This window comes from Megascapheus bottae, chromosome 20 (genome assembly GCF_031878675.1).
Source record: "Megascapheus bottae isolate mThoBot1 chromosome 20, mThoBot2.hap1, whole genome shotgun sequence".
NCBI classification, from domain to species: Eukaryota; Metazoa; Chordata; class Mammalia; order Rodentia; family Geomyidae; genus Megascapheus; species Megascapheus bottae.
In genome coordinates this window covers 30,209,824-30,224,906 of record NC_143528.1, presented here as the reverse complement: position 1 = coordinate 30,224,906, position 15,083 = coordinate 30,209,824, and the positions used below count along the sequence as shown (strand labels likewise).

Sequence of the window (15,083 nt, the reverse complement as noted above, 5' to 3'; positions counted from 1 at the left end):
AAGATAACATCTGAGTCAATAGTTCAATAGTTAATTTTGAAAGATACAATAGGCTGTTCTTGTGCTTTGTAATCTTTTACTAAACATTTTTGCCTCAACTATCAGATTCATCACTGAGTCTTAGGTAGTGGTAGATTCTCGAGTTAAATTTATGGGAGGCTGCCTTAATCCTGGCATGATATTCTCTGCGATTAGAGACTTCCCTGGATGGGAAGCTTTTTCTAAATAAGCAGACTGTTTCAATTCTTAAACATACAATTTCTGTAGAATGTCCCACGAGATTTAGTCCTGACAAACCTTATAAAACTGAGATTCGCCATATCCAGAGTTTTCTTTACTGACTTCTAGACCCGAACTTGAAGGGAAGACAATTTGCTAGGCTTTCTAGATTGTTCCTTTTATTATTCTATTAACAGTATGTAGAAAAAGAACAACATCCTTGGACTGGTGGGACCGTCATTAGCCCACAACATTCAATCCAGTCTAACAGTGGAGTTTAAATTGTTGTCGTTAGTTTGCTGATAATGAAATGATTTTTATTTCATGGTGATGATATTCCCAAACACATAATTCTCTCACATATCTTTGAAGACTAGATTACATTGTCTCATAGCTTCCAGGCCCTTTTCCCCTTCCTTTGAAGAACTATCAAAATTATATGTCCATATCATTTGTTTAATCCTCCCTCACCACATCACCCCATATAACTGAATTCTTTGAGCCTAAAGATAATTTCCTTATTCTGGATCAAAAGTAAGGGATCTTTATTCTTGGGACCAAATCCATCCTTCTAGCTGATTTGGGAATGCATGTTTGGGAGTGGGTTTTTTTTTTTTTTTGCAATTTTACACTGTTGCAAAATAAAAATAACCATTTTACCTGCAAAAAAATCACAAAATAAGATGATTGGGAAGGGAGGGGGGGTGGGAAATGGGAACAAAAGCATGAGAAGGGGTATCAGTGTGTTAGTAGAAATATACCTACTATCTGGCAAATGTAACTGTAACCTCTCTACACATTTCCTCAACAATAAAAAATTAAAAAAAAAATTTCACAGGGCTGGGAGTTTGGCCTAGTGGTAGACTACTTGCCTAGTATGCACAAAGACCCGGGTTCAATTCCTCAGTACCACATACATACAAAAAAGCCAGAAATGGTGCTGTGGCTCAAGTGGTAGAGCTCTAGCCTTGAAAAAGCCCAAGGAGAGGGCTCAGGCCCAGAGTTCAAGGACCAGGACTGATAAAAAAAAAATCACAAAATCTAAATACTGTATAACTTAAAAATTACACAAAAAATCATAATATAAAGTTTTATCAGCATATAGTCATGCTCTGTCACATTTCACCTATAGCTAGGTTCAGGAGGCTGAGATCTGAGGATGGCCAGACCAGACAGGAAACATCTGTAAGACTTTTATCTCCAAATTAACCACCAAGAAGCCAACAAGTGAAAATGTGGTTCAAGTGGTAGCACCTGAGCCTTAAGCACAAAAGCTAACAGGATACACCCTGATTTTAAGCTCCACTATCAGCACCAAAAATATATATATATACATATATGATCAAAGTACATTGTTTGCATTGTGAAAATGTCATAAATAACAAAAACGATTCCTTCGTCCAACGCACTAACTATGCCCACTCACGGTAACTGCTGTCTTTCAGAGTGCAAGAAGAAAACTGGCTTGCAGCGCCTCTACCAGGGAGTCTCTGAACAGGGCTCAAACATGTCGGAGACTTCCTCCCCCGACTCCTTCTACGACTCCTTATCAGATGTGCAGGAGGAAAGCAAGAAAGCAGACTTCTTCCCAGAACTGTCTGCTTTTCTCAGTCAGGAAGAGATACACAAGAGTCTGGACCTGGCCCGCAGAGCGATAGCCAACTCTGAAACAGAAGATTTCCACTCAGAAAAGGAGATCTCACGGATTTTCAACACCTCCCCGGTAAGCCTTGGTGAAAACCCTTCCCACAAGGAGATCAAATTGGCTGAGGCCTCCAGGCCTGGGGACAACAGCCCAGCACCGGGTCAGGCTGGGGCAGAAGAGCCAACTGAAAGCCTCAGCTCACCTGCGCCTAGAAGAAAACCTTCCCTGTCGCCCCTGCTTGCTAGCCCCAGCTATATCCGGAGCCTGCGAAGATCTGACAAACGTGGCCCCAATGCAAAGCCCAAACCACCGCATCAAAGCAAGGCCGGTCCCCAGAGCCAGCTCTGTGACAAGGCCGCCAATTTGATCGAGGAGCTGACATCCATATTTAGGGAAGCCGCCAAGCCGAGAAACAGGAGCCCAAATGGGGAGTCCTCCTCTCCAGACAGTGGGTACCTGTCCCCTAAAAATCAGCCCTCCGCCCTGCTGAGTGCCACGGCCAGCCAAAGCCCCACCCAAGACCAACAGGACATGGAAGCCCAGATCAAGTTACCTGAGGCCACACAAGCCTATGAGGCAGACAGGGATAAGGCCCAGCCTCCCCTCAGCATCCCTCACCTGCAGTCCCCAAACGGGCTCCACTTCCCATCCGCTCCCAGGTTCATCCAGAAGCTCAAGAGCCAAGAAGTGGCAGAAGGAAGTAGAGTTTATTTGGAGTGTCGGGTCACCGGGAATCCCACTCCTCGAGTCAGGTAAGAAGTTTCTGTTGTGAACATGGAAGGGTGGTGTTGACTCTGGAAGTCACTGAATGGCAGACATAGGAAAGGTGGCCTGTGAGCCCTTCTAGAGTTGTATCAAGTAGTTTCTAAGCAGAAGCATCGCTTGTTGAAGTCTTCATGGTGCCAGGCATTTCTGCTGTAATTATTTGTGCTACTGACTGGGAGAAAAAGGCCTTGATGAGTCAATACAAGGAGATTGTTATATAGGGTTCTAGAATTACCAACAGGCACATACTTCAAATGTGAAATCGACTTTGCCAGAGAAAAGTTGTGTGTGTGTGTGTGTGTGTGTGTGTGTGTGTGTGTGAATGTGAATTGATGAAGGTGATGGAAATCTGGCCAGAGAGTTTCCTAGAGGTGCTGAGGTGAAACAATGCAGTTCACAGCATGGAGAAAATCAGTGCCCACTCAGTAAAGATAAGCCTAAGTACACCATCTCCCAGGAGACACAGCCAGGGAAAACAGAACTTCATTACTAAACAGAGTCAGCTGAGCATCAGTGATTCATGCCTATAATCCTAGCTCGTGTGGAGGCTGAGATCTGAGGATCAAGATTTGAATCCAGCTCAGGCAGGAAAATATCTGAGATTTATCTCCAATTAGTCACCAAAAAGCCGGAAGTAGAGCTATGCCTCAAGTAGTAGAGCACCAAGGTGAAATGGATTAGGACTTATCCCAGGTTGGTTATTTTATGTTGGGCCAGCTTTCCAGAACCCTAGATGCAGGCAAAAATAACAATGTAATGAATGCACACTTATGGTCAGTAAAATCCTCACCATAATGTGAGTTAAAATTCCATAAAATTCCTCTTCTTTTTACCCATGACAGGAGTCCCAAATGACTCTTTTCTTAGTAATGTCACCTCTGACTCAGTTTTGTATCTGTGAGGTGAGAATTATAATAATCCCACCCTAATTCTGCTTTCTGGTAACTGAGTGAACTAGATGGAAAATAACCAAACAGTTGCAAGGAATAGGTGTTGGTGGTGTGCCTTCATTGCACATGGCAGAATGCAAAGAGCATTTCAACTCAGGGTTATATTGCAATATATAAGCATTCATCCTTGTATTCTGAAAGTTTTGCTTTTAATAAGTGATAAATGTTTTACCTAAGTTACGTGACTACTAAAAAGTAAATGTGGGCCGTGACTTTGGACTAGTGGCAGAGTGCTTGCCTAGCATGCACGAAGACCTGGGTTTGATTCCTTGGTACCACATACATAGAAAAAGCCAGAAGTGGTATGGTGGCTCAAGTGGTAGAGGACTAGCCTTGAGAAATCCCAAGGACAGTGCTCAGGCCCTGAGTTCAAGCCTCAGAACTGGCAAAAAAAAAAAAAAGTTAAATATGAAAAAAAAAAACAGTTTGCTAAGTGTTGGTTTCTTAGTTGTGCAAAGCACCATTGAAAAACATGGCATAAGCACTGATGTTTGTGGCAAAATTAGATTCAGACAATACTATTTCCCCCCAATAAACCAATTTATCCTAATTGACCTTGTCAAATTTTGCTGCTTCTTTTAGAAACTGACAGCAGGGGGCAGCAAAAACCTTTTCCATATGTTTAATTACATATGGCCCTAAATTTTGCAGCCCTCAAGAATTTGTTTTTCTTATTATTTTCCCCTGCTACAAATAAAATTGAGTATTTTTTTCAGATTGTACTGGGCTGTACTTGGACTATACTTGGACTGTATTTGCTCTTGAGAGCTAATCATTCAACAATAAAATTATTCTTACATCACAGGACAGGTCACCCCATCTGTGGTTCTATCCAAATTAGCCCTTTCTAAATGGGTTAAGATACCAAGGAAATCATAACCTTTGAGAAAAATTGCCAAAGCCATCCATTTATCATCAAAGTATTCATCCAAGTAAGTAGACAGCAGTTTCTGCATTGAAGTTCACTTCACTATTTGTATTTCTAGGGACCAACAAAATCATGCTTTGGCCTGTTTGGAGAAAAAGGACATTAATTGTTATTAATTATTATGAAATAGCTAGTTTTCTCACATCCTTTCTCCAAGTCCCATTGTCGATGACAATTATTCCTTAGGCATTGAAAATTGTGCCCTTCTTGTTAAGACTCCAATACATATGCTTCGTTGTTTAGTCAGCTGGTCTTTTAGAGTTCTTTCTTTTTCATTTGTTTTGTTTTCAGAGAAAGTATATAGACCCTCACTGAGTTTTTAATATTTCTGTTCTGGATCTGGGGATCTTGATCGTTTTGGTCCTACATTTGTGAGTTCCTAAGAATATTAAGCTCTTTTGAGCTCATAAGACATTTCATGGAAAACTTTGCACAAGAAAGAAACTCATTAACACAGAGGGCATTAAAGGCTGGTCCAGGGGCCAGAAGCATAGTGATAGAGTGCTTGCCTAGCATGAATGAAGCCCTGGGTTTGATTCCTTGGTATCACATAAACAGAAAAGGAAAAGCTGGAAGTAGTGTTGTGGCTCAAATGGGAGAGCAGGAGCCTTGAGAAAGCTCAACAATAGTGCCCAGGCCCGGAGTCCAAGCCCCAGGACTGGCAAAAAAGAAAAGAAAAAAAGCAAGGCAGATCCAGAGTGCATCAGCCCAGGGGATCCAGAAGCCAGACATCTGAGAAACCTATTAGGTTGACAGATCATCTCCTCAGACTCCAGGAATAGTTGTCAGGGCTATCTGAAGAAAGCAGTGAGAGAGATGGATGGATAAGGGTACACACAGAGACATGGGGAGTCAGCAACCCTTCCTGACAAGTGAGTCAGTGGGATGCAAAGGGCTGGGTGTCTGGCCCACAGAAAGGCAAGGAGAGAAACTCAATCCTCCAAAGAGTGCTTTCATGCAGGACCACAACTCCAGCAGAACACAAAAACAGAGCAAGAAATCTAGACTGGTTCTGAAGAAATGAGAACTGAATTTGTGCTGGGCCCAGAATAGGGGGAAACAAATTGCTTTAGACTCGGCTGGGATATAATGCATCCAGCTGGAGATTCTTAAATATGATCTGGCGAGTGTTTGGTCCAGAATTCTCACCTGGTCAAACTGATAAATGTAGATAGAATAGCCCCAGTTAAGAGGAAGAAGAAGAGAAACAAAAGAAGAAGCCAGACCAGTCATTTCAAGGTATTTCTGCTCTATATGCAATCATTTCAACCTCTCACATGATGCATACCAGTTATATACACAAAGATGAGAGAACATTCCTTATGTTCAATAAAGTCTCAGAGAGAGACAGAGAGACAGACAGAGAGAGAGAGACAGAGAGAGACAGAGAGAGACAGAGAGAGAGACAGAGAGAGAGACAGAGAGACGGGGGGGGGATTGATAAGAAAAATGTTTGTATATATTTGAAGCCATCTATTTTAAGTAGTAGTCAAGCAACATGCTAATTATTTCATATGTAGCCTGGACTACATAGTAAAACCATCTTAAGTACAACAAAAATTACACTTAGTATTCTAAAATGTTGGCCTTGCAATTTCACCACATGCTTTAAAAATATATCCTTTTATAACAACTGTATATTTTAAGCTAGTTAAATACAAGATGTCTGGTATAGGGGAGTGTAGTGATGAGCTAAGTAACACAGAGTGAATTCATCTGAGAAGCTGGAACAGCCGGACCCAGTACTGGGCGAGACGATCCCACCAGCACTGCTGTTGAGTGCTTATGTGTGCCTTGCAAATAGTCTCCAAAAGTGAACATCAGTGAAGCTGAAAATGCCTGGAACCCATATTCCAAAGAGCTTCAAACGAATATGGCAATGTGATGATTTCTGAAATATTTTCTGTATGAAAAAACCCATAGGCCTGCATGGTTATTCTTCCTTTTTTTCTTTTTTGTTTCCAGTAAGTTCATAAGAGTGGGTCAAAATAAACCCAAACATTTTTAGTATAAGAGAGTACATAAATGACACAAAAAAACTATAAGCAAAGTGTATAAATAAAGTTATGACCAATAGTCTGAACACATTTTAGGTTAATATCATATTGTACACTAAATGTTTATATATGCAAAAGAAAAAAATAAAACACTCTCAGACACCTGCCTACTGCTGTAAAAGTAAAATCTAACAATAGTCAAAGCATCTGCTTTATTTTTCTCTATACAGCTACTCATAATTAATTAATCAGAAGATGCCTATTAGGTCATCACTATCAGCCTTGTAAAGTTTTATTTAATATGTCATTAAAATTAATTAAATTCTTGCTTTTCGTAATGTAAACCCAGCACCACTAATGCAGGCAATTAGTTTATACTAGCAAGACTTTGATCACCTTCAAAAGCCAAAACAGAATTATCCATATCAAATCTGTCAACACAACCTGTAGATCTTTCCACTTCCTCAAAGACAATAACCGAAAATAAGCCTTTGATTCTGTGTTCCCACTAAGAGAACCAGTGTGCAATATATCCTATTACTGACTGTACTGGTATGGGAAAATCTGGAAACAACACCATTAGCTAGTGGGTTATTACTTCAACATAAAATATAAATGCATACAAAATACTCAGGAAAACAATTTTGCGCATGCAGGTAAACTTAAGACATTCATACATGAAGCCTTTATGTCAAGAACAAGTGACTCTTTGATATCTTTACTTGAATGCTTCATAGTCAGAGCAAACTTAGCATATCCAAATAAAACAGTGAAGTCATTGTATAACCATTGTAAGACAATTTAAAGAAAAACAGAACTTACAAAAAGTAAATTTAAATAACCAATGTGTGTGGGGGGAAATAGGGACCAAGACATGTGAAAGGGTATCAATGTACGGGAATTAATGTACCATCTATCTGGCAAATATCATGTAACCCTTCTATTAATTACAATAAAAAATATATGAAAAAAGTCACCAAAAAAAGTAAATTTAAGGAATAAAATATTGGAAAGAACTTTTAAAAATCATATGTCCAAACACCCTCCTTCCAGCTGTCAATGAGAACACCAACTCTCTCACAGGCCCTCTCCAGTGTGTCCAAAGCTCCAGCTGGCTTTGCCTTAATTATATTCTGAATCTGACCCATTCATATCACCTCCAGTAGGAAAGGAGATATTGGTACTTTTCTCTTTATATTATCTTTAAATCATTTTGCATAAAGATTTAAATCCAATGTATCAAATTGAGAGTGCAGTGTGTCTTGATCAATGTCACCTGATCATGGTTCTCTCCCAACTTCACCTTTCTCCACAACTTCACAAGAGTGAACTTAAGCTGTCTGTATCAGGAGATGTGAACATCACAAACACAACATAAACCAAATACTATGCAAGTTGAAAAAACATATGCACAAGTTATGTAAATCAATGCATTTGTTTGAAGTTACATGAAACAGATGTGATTAAGAATGTAGTAGAAAGCATAAGCACAATAAAAGCCAAATTCCAGCTGATGGTACCTTACAGATGTGATTGGTGAAGTAGCTAGAGAGCTTTAGCTGATTTAGTAATGTATTAGAAAGTTATAGAGAGTAGCAGGAGTGGGGCTGGGAGTTTGGCCTAGCGGTAGAGTGCTTGCCTAGCATGCATGAAGACCTGGGTTCGATTCCTTGGTACCACATACACAGAAAAAAGAAAACTGGAAATGATGCTGAGGCTCAAGTGGTAGAGCTCTATCCTTGAGAAAGTCCAAGGACAGTGCTCGGGCCCTGAGCTCAAGCCCGAACTGGCTAAAAAATAAAAATTTTAAAAAAGAGAGTAGCAGGAGTACAAGTTGTATTTCTACACTTGGTATTCAAATTACTGACTTCATAATTTATTCTGCTATTCTTAATGTGTATTGAAAATTCAGTTGCAAGGTTCTTAATGAGTTGCTTTATTTTTACTTATTTATGTTGTCTAGCATGGAGCTTGAACCCAAGGCCTAAGCACTCTTCCTTCGCTTTTTGGGATCAAAGCTAGCTTTCTACCACTTAGGCCACAGCACCACTTCTGCATTTTCATGATTACTTGGAGCTAAGGGTCGGACGAACTTTCCTGCCTAGATTGGCTTTGACAATGATCCTCAGATCTCAGCCTCCTGAGTAGCTAGGATTACAGGAGTGAGCCACCAGCTCCAGGATATGAATGATTTGCACTATTTAATACATAAGAAACATCCAGAAACTCTTCTCCATGCCTAGCACTGCAACTGGATAGCCATTTTACCTTACGAATTATATGAATTATGATCAGTTTGCTGGGTGATTTTAGTGATATTTTTAGAGCTTTCAAAAATACTTTTTTTCTTTTGATTTTGTGGTGTTTGGAAGACTACGTATTCAGTCTGATGCCAAAGATTTCTTTATGATATAATGTACCCAGCTGATTATCTGCTTAGGGCATAAAAATCTATATATACAGTTTTTGTTCCCTAAAAGGTGAAAAGTAGACATTTAGATATGTACACATGCACTCACACACACACACACACACACATGCACACACACTGTACATTTTACAACTAACCAAAGAGAATTAGAAGATTGAAAAGAGTTCTATATCACCATCTCACCAACCCAGCCGCCTTCTCCCATCATCTCTTGGGAATAACAAGTGCAGTGGGTCAGAATCCATGAGAGTCCATTGTTTTGCAGCCTCTTATATTCATGTTGTTTAATCATTTTTTTTTGCTATTTGCATTGCATTTGAAAACGTTCTGTTTTGTAGAATCCAATAAATATTCCCCCAAAACATCAAATTGCTTGTTGAATAACCAAAAAAATTTAAAAGAATGTTGCTTTCCACTGAAGGAAATATATATATATATATATATATATATATATATATATATGCCTTCGACGCCTATGTACAAATGATTCTGTGGTAAATAGATTTAAAAGCATGTGATCTGTCTCAATTTTTTTGTTTCTTTATATTTTTTTATACTTCTTCAATCTCTCCATGTGTAATTCCCCCTCCACACTTATATATGCATATTTAGAAAGGACATGATCATAAATGTGAGTTTATATTTAAGGCTATGACTACATGGAGAAAGAGAATCATAGATGGTGAATGGTGCCAAAATAGACTGCTTTTTTGGGCCCATATGCCATGGGAAACTCACTCCAGTTAGAATGGCCAGGATCAAGAAAACTAATAACAACAGATGCTGGAGGGGATGTGGCCAGAAGGGATCACTACTACACTGTTGGTGGGAGTGCAAACTCGTTCAACCACTATGAAAAGCAGTGTGGAAGTTCTTCAAAAGACTGAACACAGAGCTCCCCTATGACCCAGAAATTCCCCCACTAGGCATTTACCCAATCGTCAAGAAACAAGGACATACTAAATCCACTAACAACGATGTTCATTGCAGCACTATTTACCATAGCAAAAAGATGGAACCAACCCAGATGCCCCTCAGTTGATGAGTGGATCAACAAGATGTGGTATTTATAAACAATGGAATTCTATGCTGCTGTCAGAAAGAATGACATTGCCCTATTTGTAATGGAAAGACTTAGAAAAACTCATATTAAGTGAAGTAAGCCAGACTCAAAGGAACATAGGTTCAATGGTTTCCCTCATTTGTCATAATCAATAGAAACCTTAGGCTGTCCTAGCAGAGATTTACAATAGAACAAAACCTAGATACATAAGGTCATATAGTATGATGCTAAATGAAAGGATATAGAAACAAAAGCCATATAACGAGTGACTGTTGTCCTTAATGTATTATGTTATCTCTCATCTCTTTTGCTGTCCCTTGGTTATCTCATATTGTGACAGTATTTCACCTTGTTATCTGATATATTGTATATACGCTTATTTGGTTATTTGAAGTCAGATAGGAAAGGTAGAAAAACAAGATGAGGGGCAGGGGTGGGGGAGGAAAATGGGGACCAAGACATGAGAAAGAGTATCAATGTGAAGTAATGCACCTTCTATCTGGTGAATATAATGTAACCCTTCTGTTAATTACAATAAAAAAATATATGAACAAAAAACATTAAATCTAAAATAAATAAAAAATAATCTAAGTATTTATCTAAATTGAGGCTAGAGCTTGCTCAGCTGGTGCTCTACCTTTAGTCTTTTTTTCTGAATAATTAGAGATAAAGTCTCATGGATTTTCCTGACATAGCTGACTTCAAACAGCACATTCTCTGGATCTCAGCCTCCTGAGTAACTAGGACTAAAAGTGTGAGCCACAGACACCCAGCTTTGAAATTGTTTTAAGAAAGGAGAAGGAAGATGAGACAGATGGGGGCAGAAGCTCGGGATCCATTGAACCCACTGTGGAAATACCACTATGAAACTTCTCATGCAAGTAATCTTTGCTAACATTTGTAAGAATTGATGTCATTTTATTTTTTATTAAATAATTTATTAAGCTTTATTTTACATCGTATTTCAAATGTCATGTTTAACAAACAAGTATTCAAGAAGGGAATCTCTATATACAATCACTGTCACGTCAGTTTTAGAACTAAAATTAAGCTGAGAGTTTGTATGTCATAGATATATATATTAATCTATGTAATAAAGAATTGTGTCTATAGAGTATATCGCCAACCTGGCCCCTCTATAGTGAGCTCCTGCCTGAAAAAAAAAAAAAAAAACAACTAAGGCCCTGTGAATGTAACTTAGTGGTGGAGTGCTTGCCTAACATGCATTAAGCCCTGGGTTCGATTCCTCAGTACCAAGTACCACATAAATAGAAAAGGCCAGAAGTGACACTGTGGCTCAAGTGGTAGAGTGCTAGCCTTGAGCAAAAGAAGCTCAGGGACAATACCCAGGCCCTGAATTCAAGCCCCACTATCACCACCACCAACAATAACCAAAATTGCTCATAGGACAAAGAAAAGCTCTGTCGTACATCATTCAGGCCTTCTGAGCAAATTGTTTAAACTTTCCATGCCTAGATGGTTTTCTAGTGAAATAAGACTAGTAGCCACTGCTATAGTAGTTAAGAATGTGAAGCCAATTAATACAGGGAAAGAACTTAAACTGTGTCCGAGACAAAGTAGTACTCAAACAAACACTAAAAGAGTCACAGTTATTTTTATTGCTTATTACAATTAATTTGGTTTTCAACTCCTTACCCTACTCTACCTTCTCACAAATCTTTGGATCTGCTTTCTTTCTTTAAACCCTTGTACTACAATTTCATTCATACTGCCAAGTATTTGCAATAGAATGGAGCCAAGGGAGAGAGAATGGCTCAGGATTATAGACGACACAGATATAATAAATGCATTGTATGCTAAAGAGTGTTCCTGACCCTCTTTGTAGAAATGAGTGTTAGACTTGTATCTTGGGGTCAGGATCAAAATGAAAGCCACTGTAATGGACTCAGACAGTTCTCTTGGGACTTTCACCTTACTTAACCTTGATCACTGTAAGGATGTGATCAAAGCCAAAGAAAGTGATTTATTCCTATCTCTACCCTTCTCAAGTAAAACTAATTATCTCTGCATCCTCTCTTTCTGAACCTCAAAGCTGTGGAAGTCAGCCATGTGTTATGGGTTACTGTCAAACTTGGAAAACTTCTCCAAATCAAATCTGGCTATTGTTTTCTTCCTATTCCTTAAATTGTTTAACAATTTCAACCCTCAGTTTAACTTCAAGGGCACTTGTTAAGAATTTGCTAATTTGAGTGGAAAGTGGTTTCTCAAAACTTTAGCCACTCCTCAGTTTTATGTTCCAAATAATTTTATCCGGAAACAAAGTAAAAATAATTTGAGTAACAAACACAAGCTTCCCCCAGCTAAATAAATTGGCTTAGATTTTGTATTTTCTTCCTACTAAGTAATCTACCTTATTGTAAAACTACCAAAAAGGATAAAAATGTACCTTTGGAAATTTAACTTACTAGTAGCTAAACAAATATGAAATAACTGATTTGAAAGAATTTCAATCTGATGTTTCAGATACTGTCACTGTCTCAGTCAGGCATTCCATGTCTCAAATCATTTTTTGGAGAGAGAATGAATATTTGTACTTCTTGAAATGTTTCTTCTCCTGCCTTGAGGCAGTACTGCATCACAGATCACTGAGTCTGTTTAAATGTGATTACAGTCATTCACGAACTCCTTTAAAATCATGCATTCATTTGGCTGTAGAAGTTACTTTATAAATATAATTGTTACAAGCACAATTGTTAGTCTGAAATCTGATACAGCTTACCTTGCAGATGAAGGTACAAAAATGTACCAATGGCTTGTCCAAATGATGTATACCAATAGAAACAGTTATTTTCCTTTGTATTTTAATCTGAGCCAAGAAATTACTGATCCCATGAACAGCAAAATCCAATTAAAAACCTTCCCTGGGCCGGGAGTTTGGCCTAGTGGTAGAATGCTTGCCTAACATGCATGAAAACCAGGGTTCGATTTCTCAGTACCACATACATAGAAAAACGCTGGAAGTGGTGCTGAGGCTCAAGTGGTAGAGCTCTAGCCTTGAGAAAGTCCAAGGACAGTGCTCAGGCCCTGAGCTCAAGCCCAGGACTGGGAAAAAAAAAAACTAAACTAAAAACCTTCCCTGACAGAGAAATCAGTAAGTGCAAGTGAAAACTAACTTTGTTCCCTTGGTTAAAAATTCCAGTGGTAACATTTTATTTCCAATATTTCAGCATGTGATAAGTTATACCACACCAGTAAGTTTCTAGTCACTTGTCTGATCATGAACCAGAAAACAAAAGCAAAACTGCTCTAAGAATGTTTTCTTAAGGTAACAGCATGTTCTGTGTGTTGGGGGAGGTGGAGAAGTATTCCTAGCTGAGGAAAGGAAATTGTAATTTTCGGAGAATCTCATCCAGATGCTGATATTGAGATTCTGGCTCTTTCCTCTGTGTTTCTCTCTGTCACTCCGTGTGTGTGTGTGTGTGTGTGTGTGTGTGTGTGTGTGTGTGTGTGTGTGTGTGTGTGTCTTTGTGTCTCTCTGACTGTCTCTGCCTCCCTCCCCAGGCCCCTTCTGTCTCATATCCTGTCTTCCATGAGGTGAACTCTCCTCCAGCACATATTTCTACCATGGTAACTATCTCACCACAGGCCCCAAAGCAGCAAGCCCAGGAAACAATGGACCAAAACTTGTCATAGCTATGAACGATGACAGGTATTTCCTCCTTTAAGTTGATTCATCACAGGTATTTTGTCACAGCAAGCGAAAGCTGACAGTACAATATGTCTTTCTTTCTTTCTTTCTTCATTTTTCTTCATGGTTCATAAAGTAATGGCATCTTATGGTGACCAGTAAGTGAGCTTCACTGAACTGCAAATTTATTATCTCCACTTCAGAAATAAGGACCTAGGACAGAAATAGTTTAAGAAAGTTTACCAGATATCCAGTTGTGGGTGGAACCAGAATTGACACCAGTCAAGGGAGGTCTATAATCTGCACTTTTTAACCATCACACTAACAAAGCAGAATGAGAGCCAACACTCTTCTAACAGACCGGTACCTCCAATCATATTTAGGTAAACCCAAGCTTATATTAGAAACACCTAAGATAGAAGTTGTTAGTTACTTCTCTGAAAGCAAAGGCTTACAAATGGTTTCCTCCCATCTCTCCAGAAAGCATTAAAGTTGGAATAGAAAAAAGAAATGATCAATTATTTAGTGGTCGTCCAGGTCCATTCCCAGCCTGCTTTGTGGGGCTGATACAAGGAGAGTCAGAACCTTTACCTGTCAAAGCACCGGTCTTTGCTATAGCTTTCAAAGGCCCAGCCATGTAACTTCTAGCAAAGCCGTTTAGTCAGTTCTGATCTTTCTCATTGTCTCATAAACAAAGCAGTCATGCCAAGCAGAACATAACAAATACGATTTGTAATCTGGTATGGTACAATTTAATTCTTACGTTTAGTTGCCAGCATTTTAATTAAGAGTGCCCTGGCATATTTTGGCCACAATCCTACTCCATAGAATTACTCTGTGTGCCAAACACAAGGACAGTTCTTTACAACCTGGAGTTAAGGGAGAAAGGGCCTCAATACCACCACCAGTGTCTATGTCTATTGTTTTTCTACAAGACCTTTTCTACAAAAGGCCATTGCAAAACACAACACAATAAGGTAATTTTTTCACAGAATAATTCAACTTAGTAGTGCAAAGTTACAGAAAGAAGCTATGAAGAACAAAATATGAGAATTAAAGAAATGGCATTAACATTTGTATAATTCATATATGAGTGTTTTTATCTAATTAAAACTCATCATTAACTGATTAGACATGTATCACAGTGAAAAACATTCCTCAATCCAGACTAAAACTTACTAGAAGTAATGTGAGGTAGGGATATTCATTCAGGTTTTACAAATGCAAGCTAAGAGAATCTCTTTTTGTTGTTGTTGTTCTGTCAATAGTTGGGCTTGAACTCAGGGCGTGGACATTGTCCCTGAATTTTTTACTCTAGTCTAGCACTGTACCAGGGAGTCTCTCTCTAAATGGCAAGAGGTATTTGCCTCAGCCCCATAAATATGAAAAAAATCATTCCTACCATAACTCTTAATAATTGAGCAAATTTTTAATTG

General features: G+C 38.8%; 1 protein-coding gene across 3 annotated transcripts in view; it reads left to right on the top strand.

Moving 5' to 3' along the window:
* Positions 1–1,726: 1,726 nt before the first annotated feature.
* Palld (palladin, cytoskeletal associated protein) overlaps positions 1,727–15,083 on the top strand; it is a 316,862-nt gene continuing 303,505 nt past the window's right edge. For 2 of the 3 annotated variants that reach the window (XM_090354211.1, XM_090354210.1), the window contains exon 1: positions 1,727–2,616. In XM_090354211.1, coding sequence (XP_090210337.1) covers positions 1,727–2,616 — 890 coding nt within the window. The remainder of the gene's footprint in view (positions 2,617–15,083) is intronic. The other variant, XM_090354212.1, reaches the window with a different exon arrangement.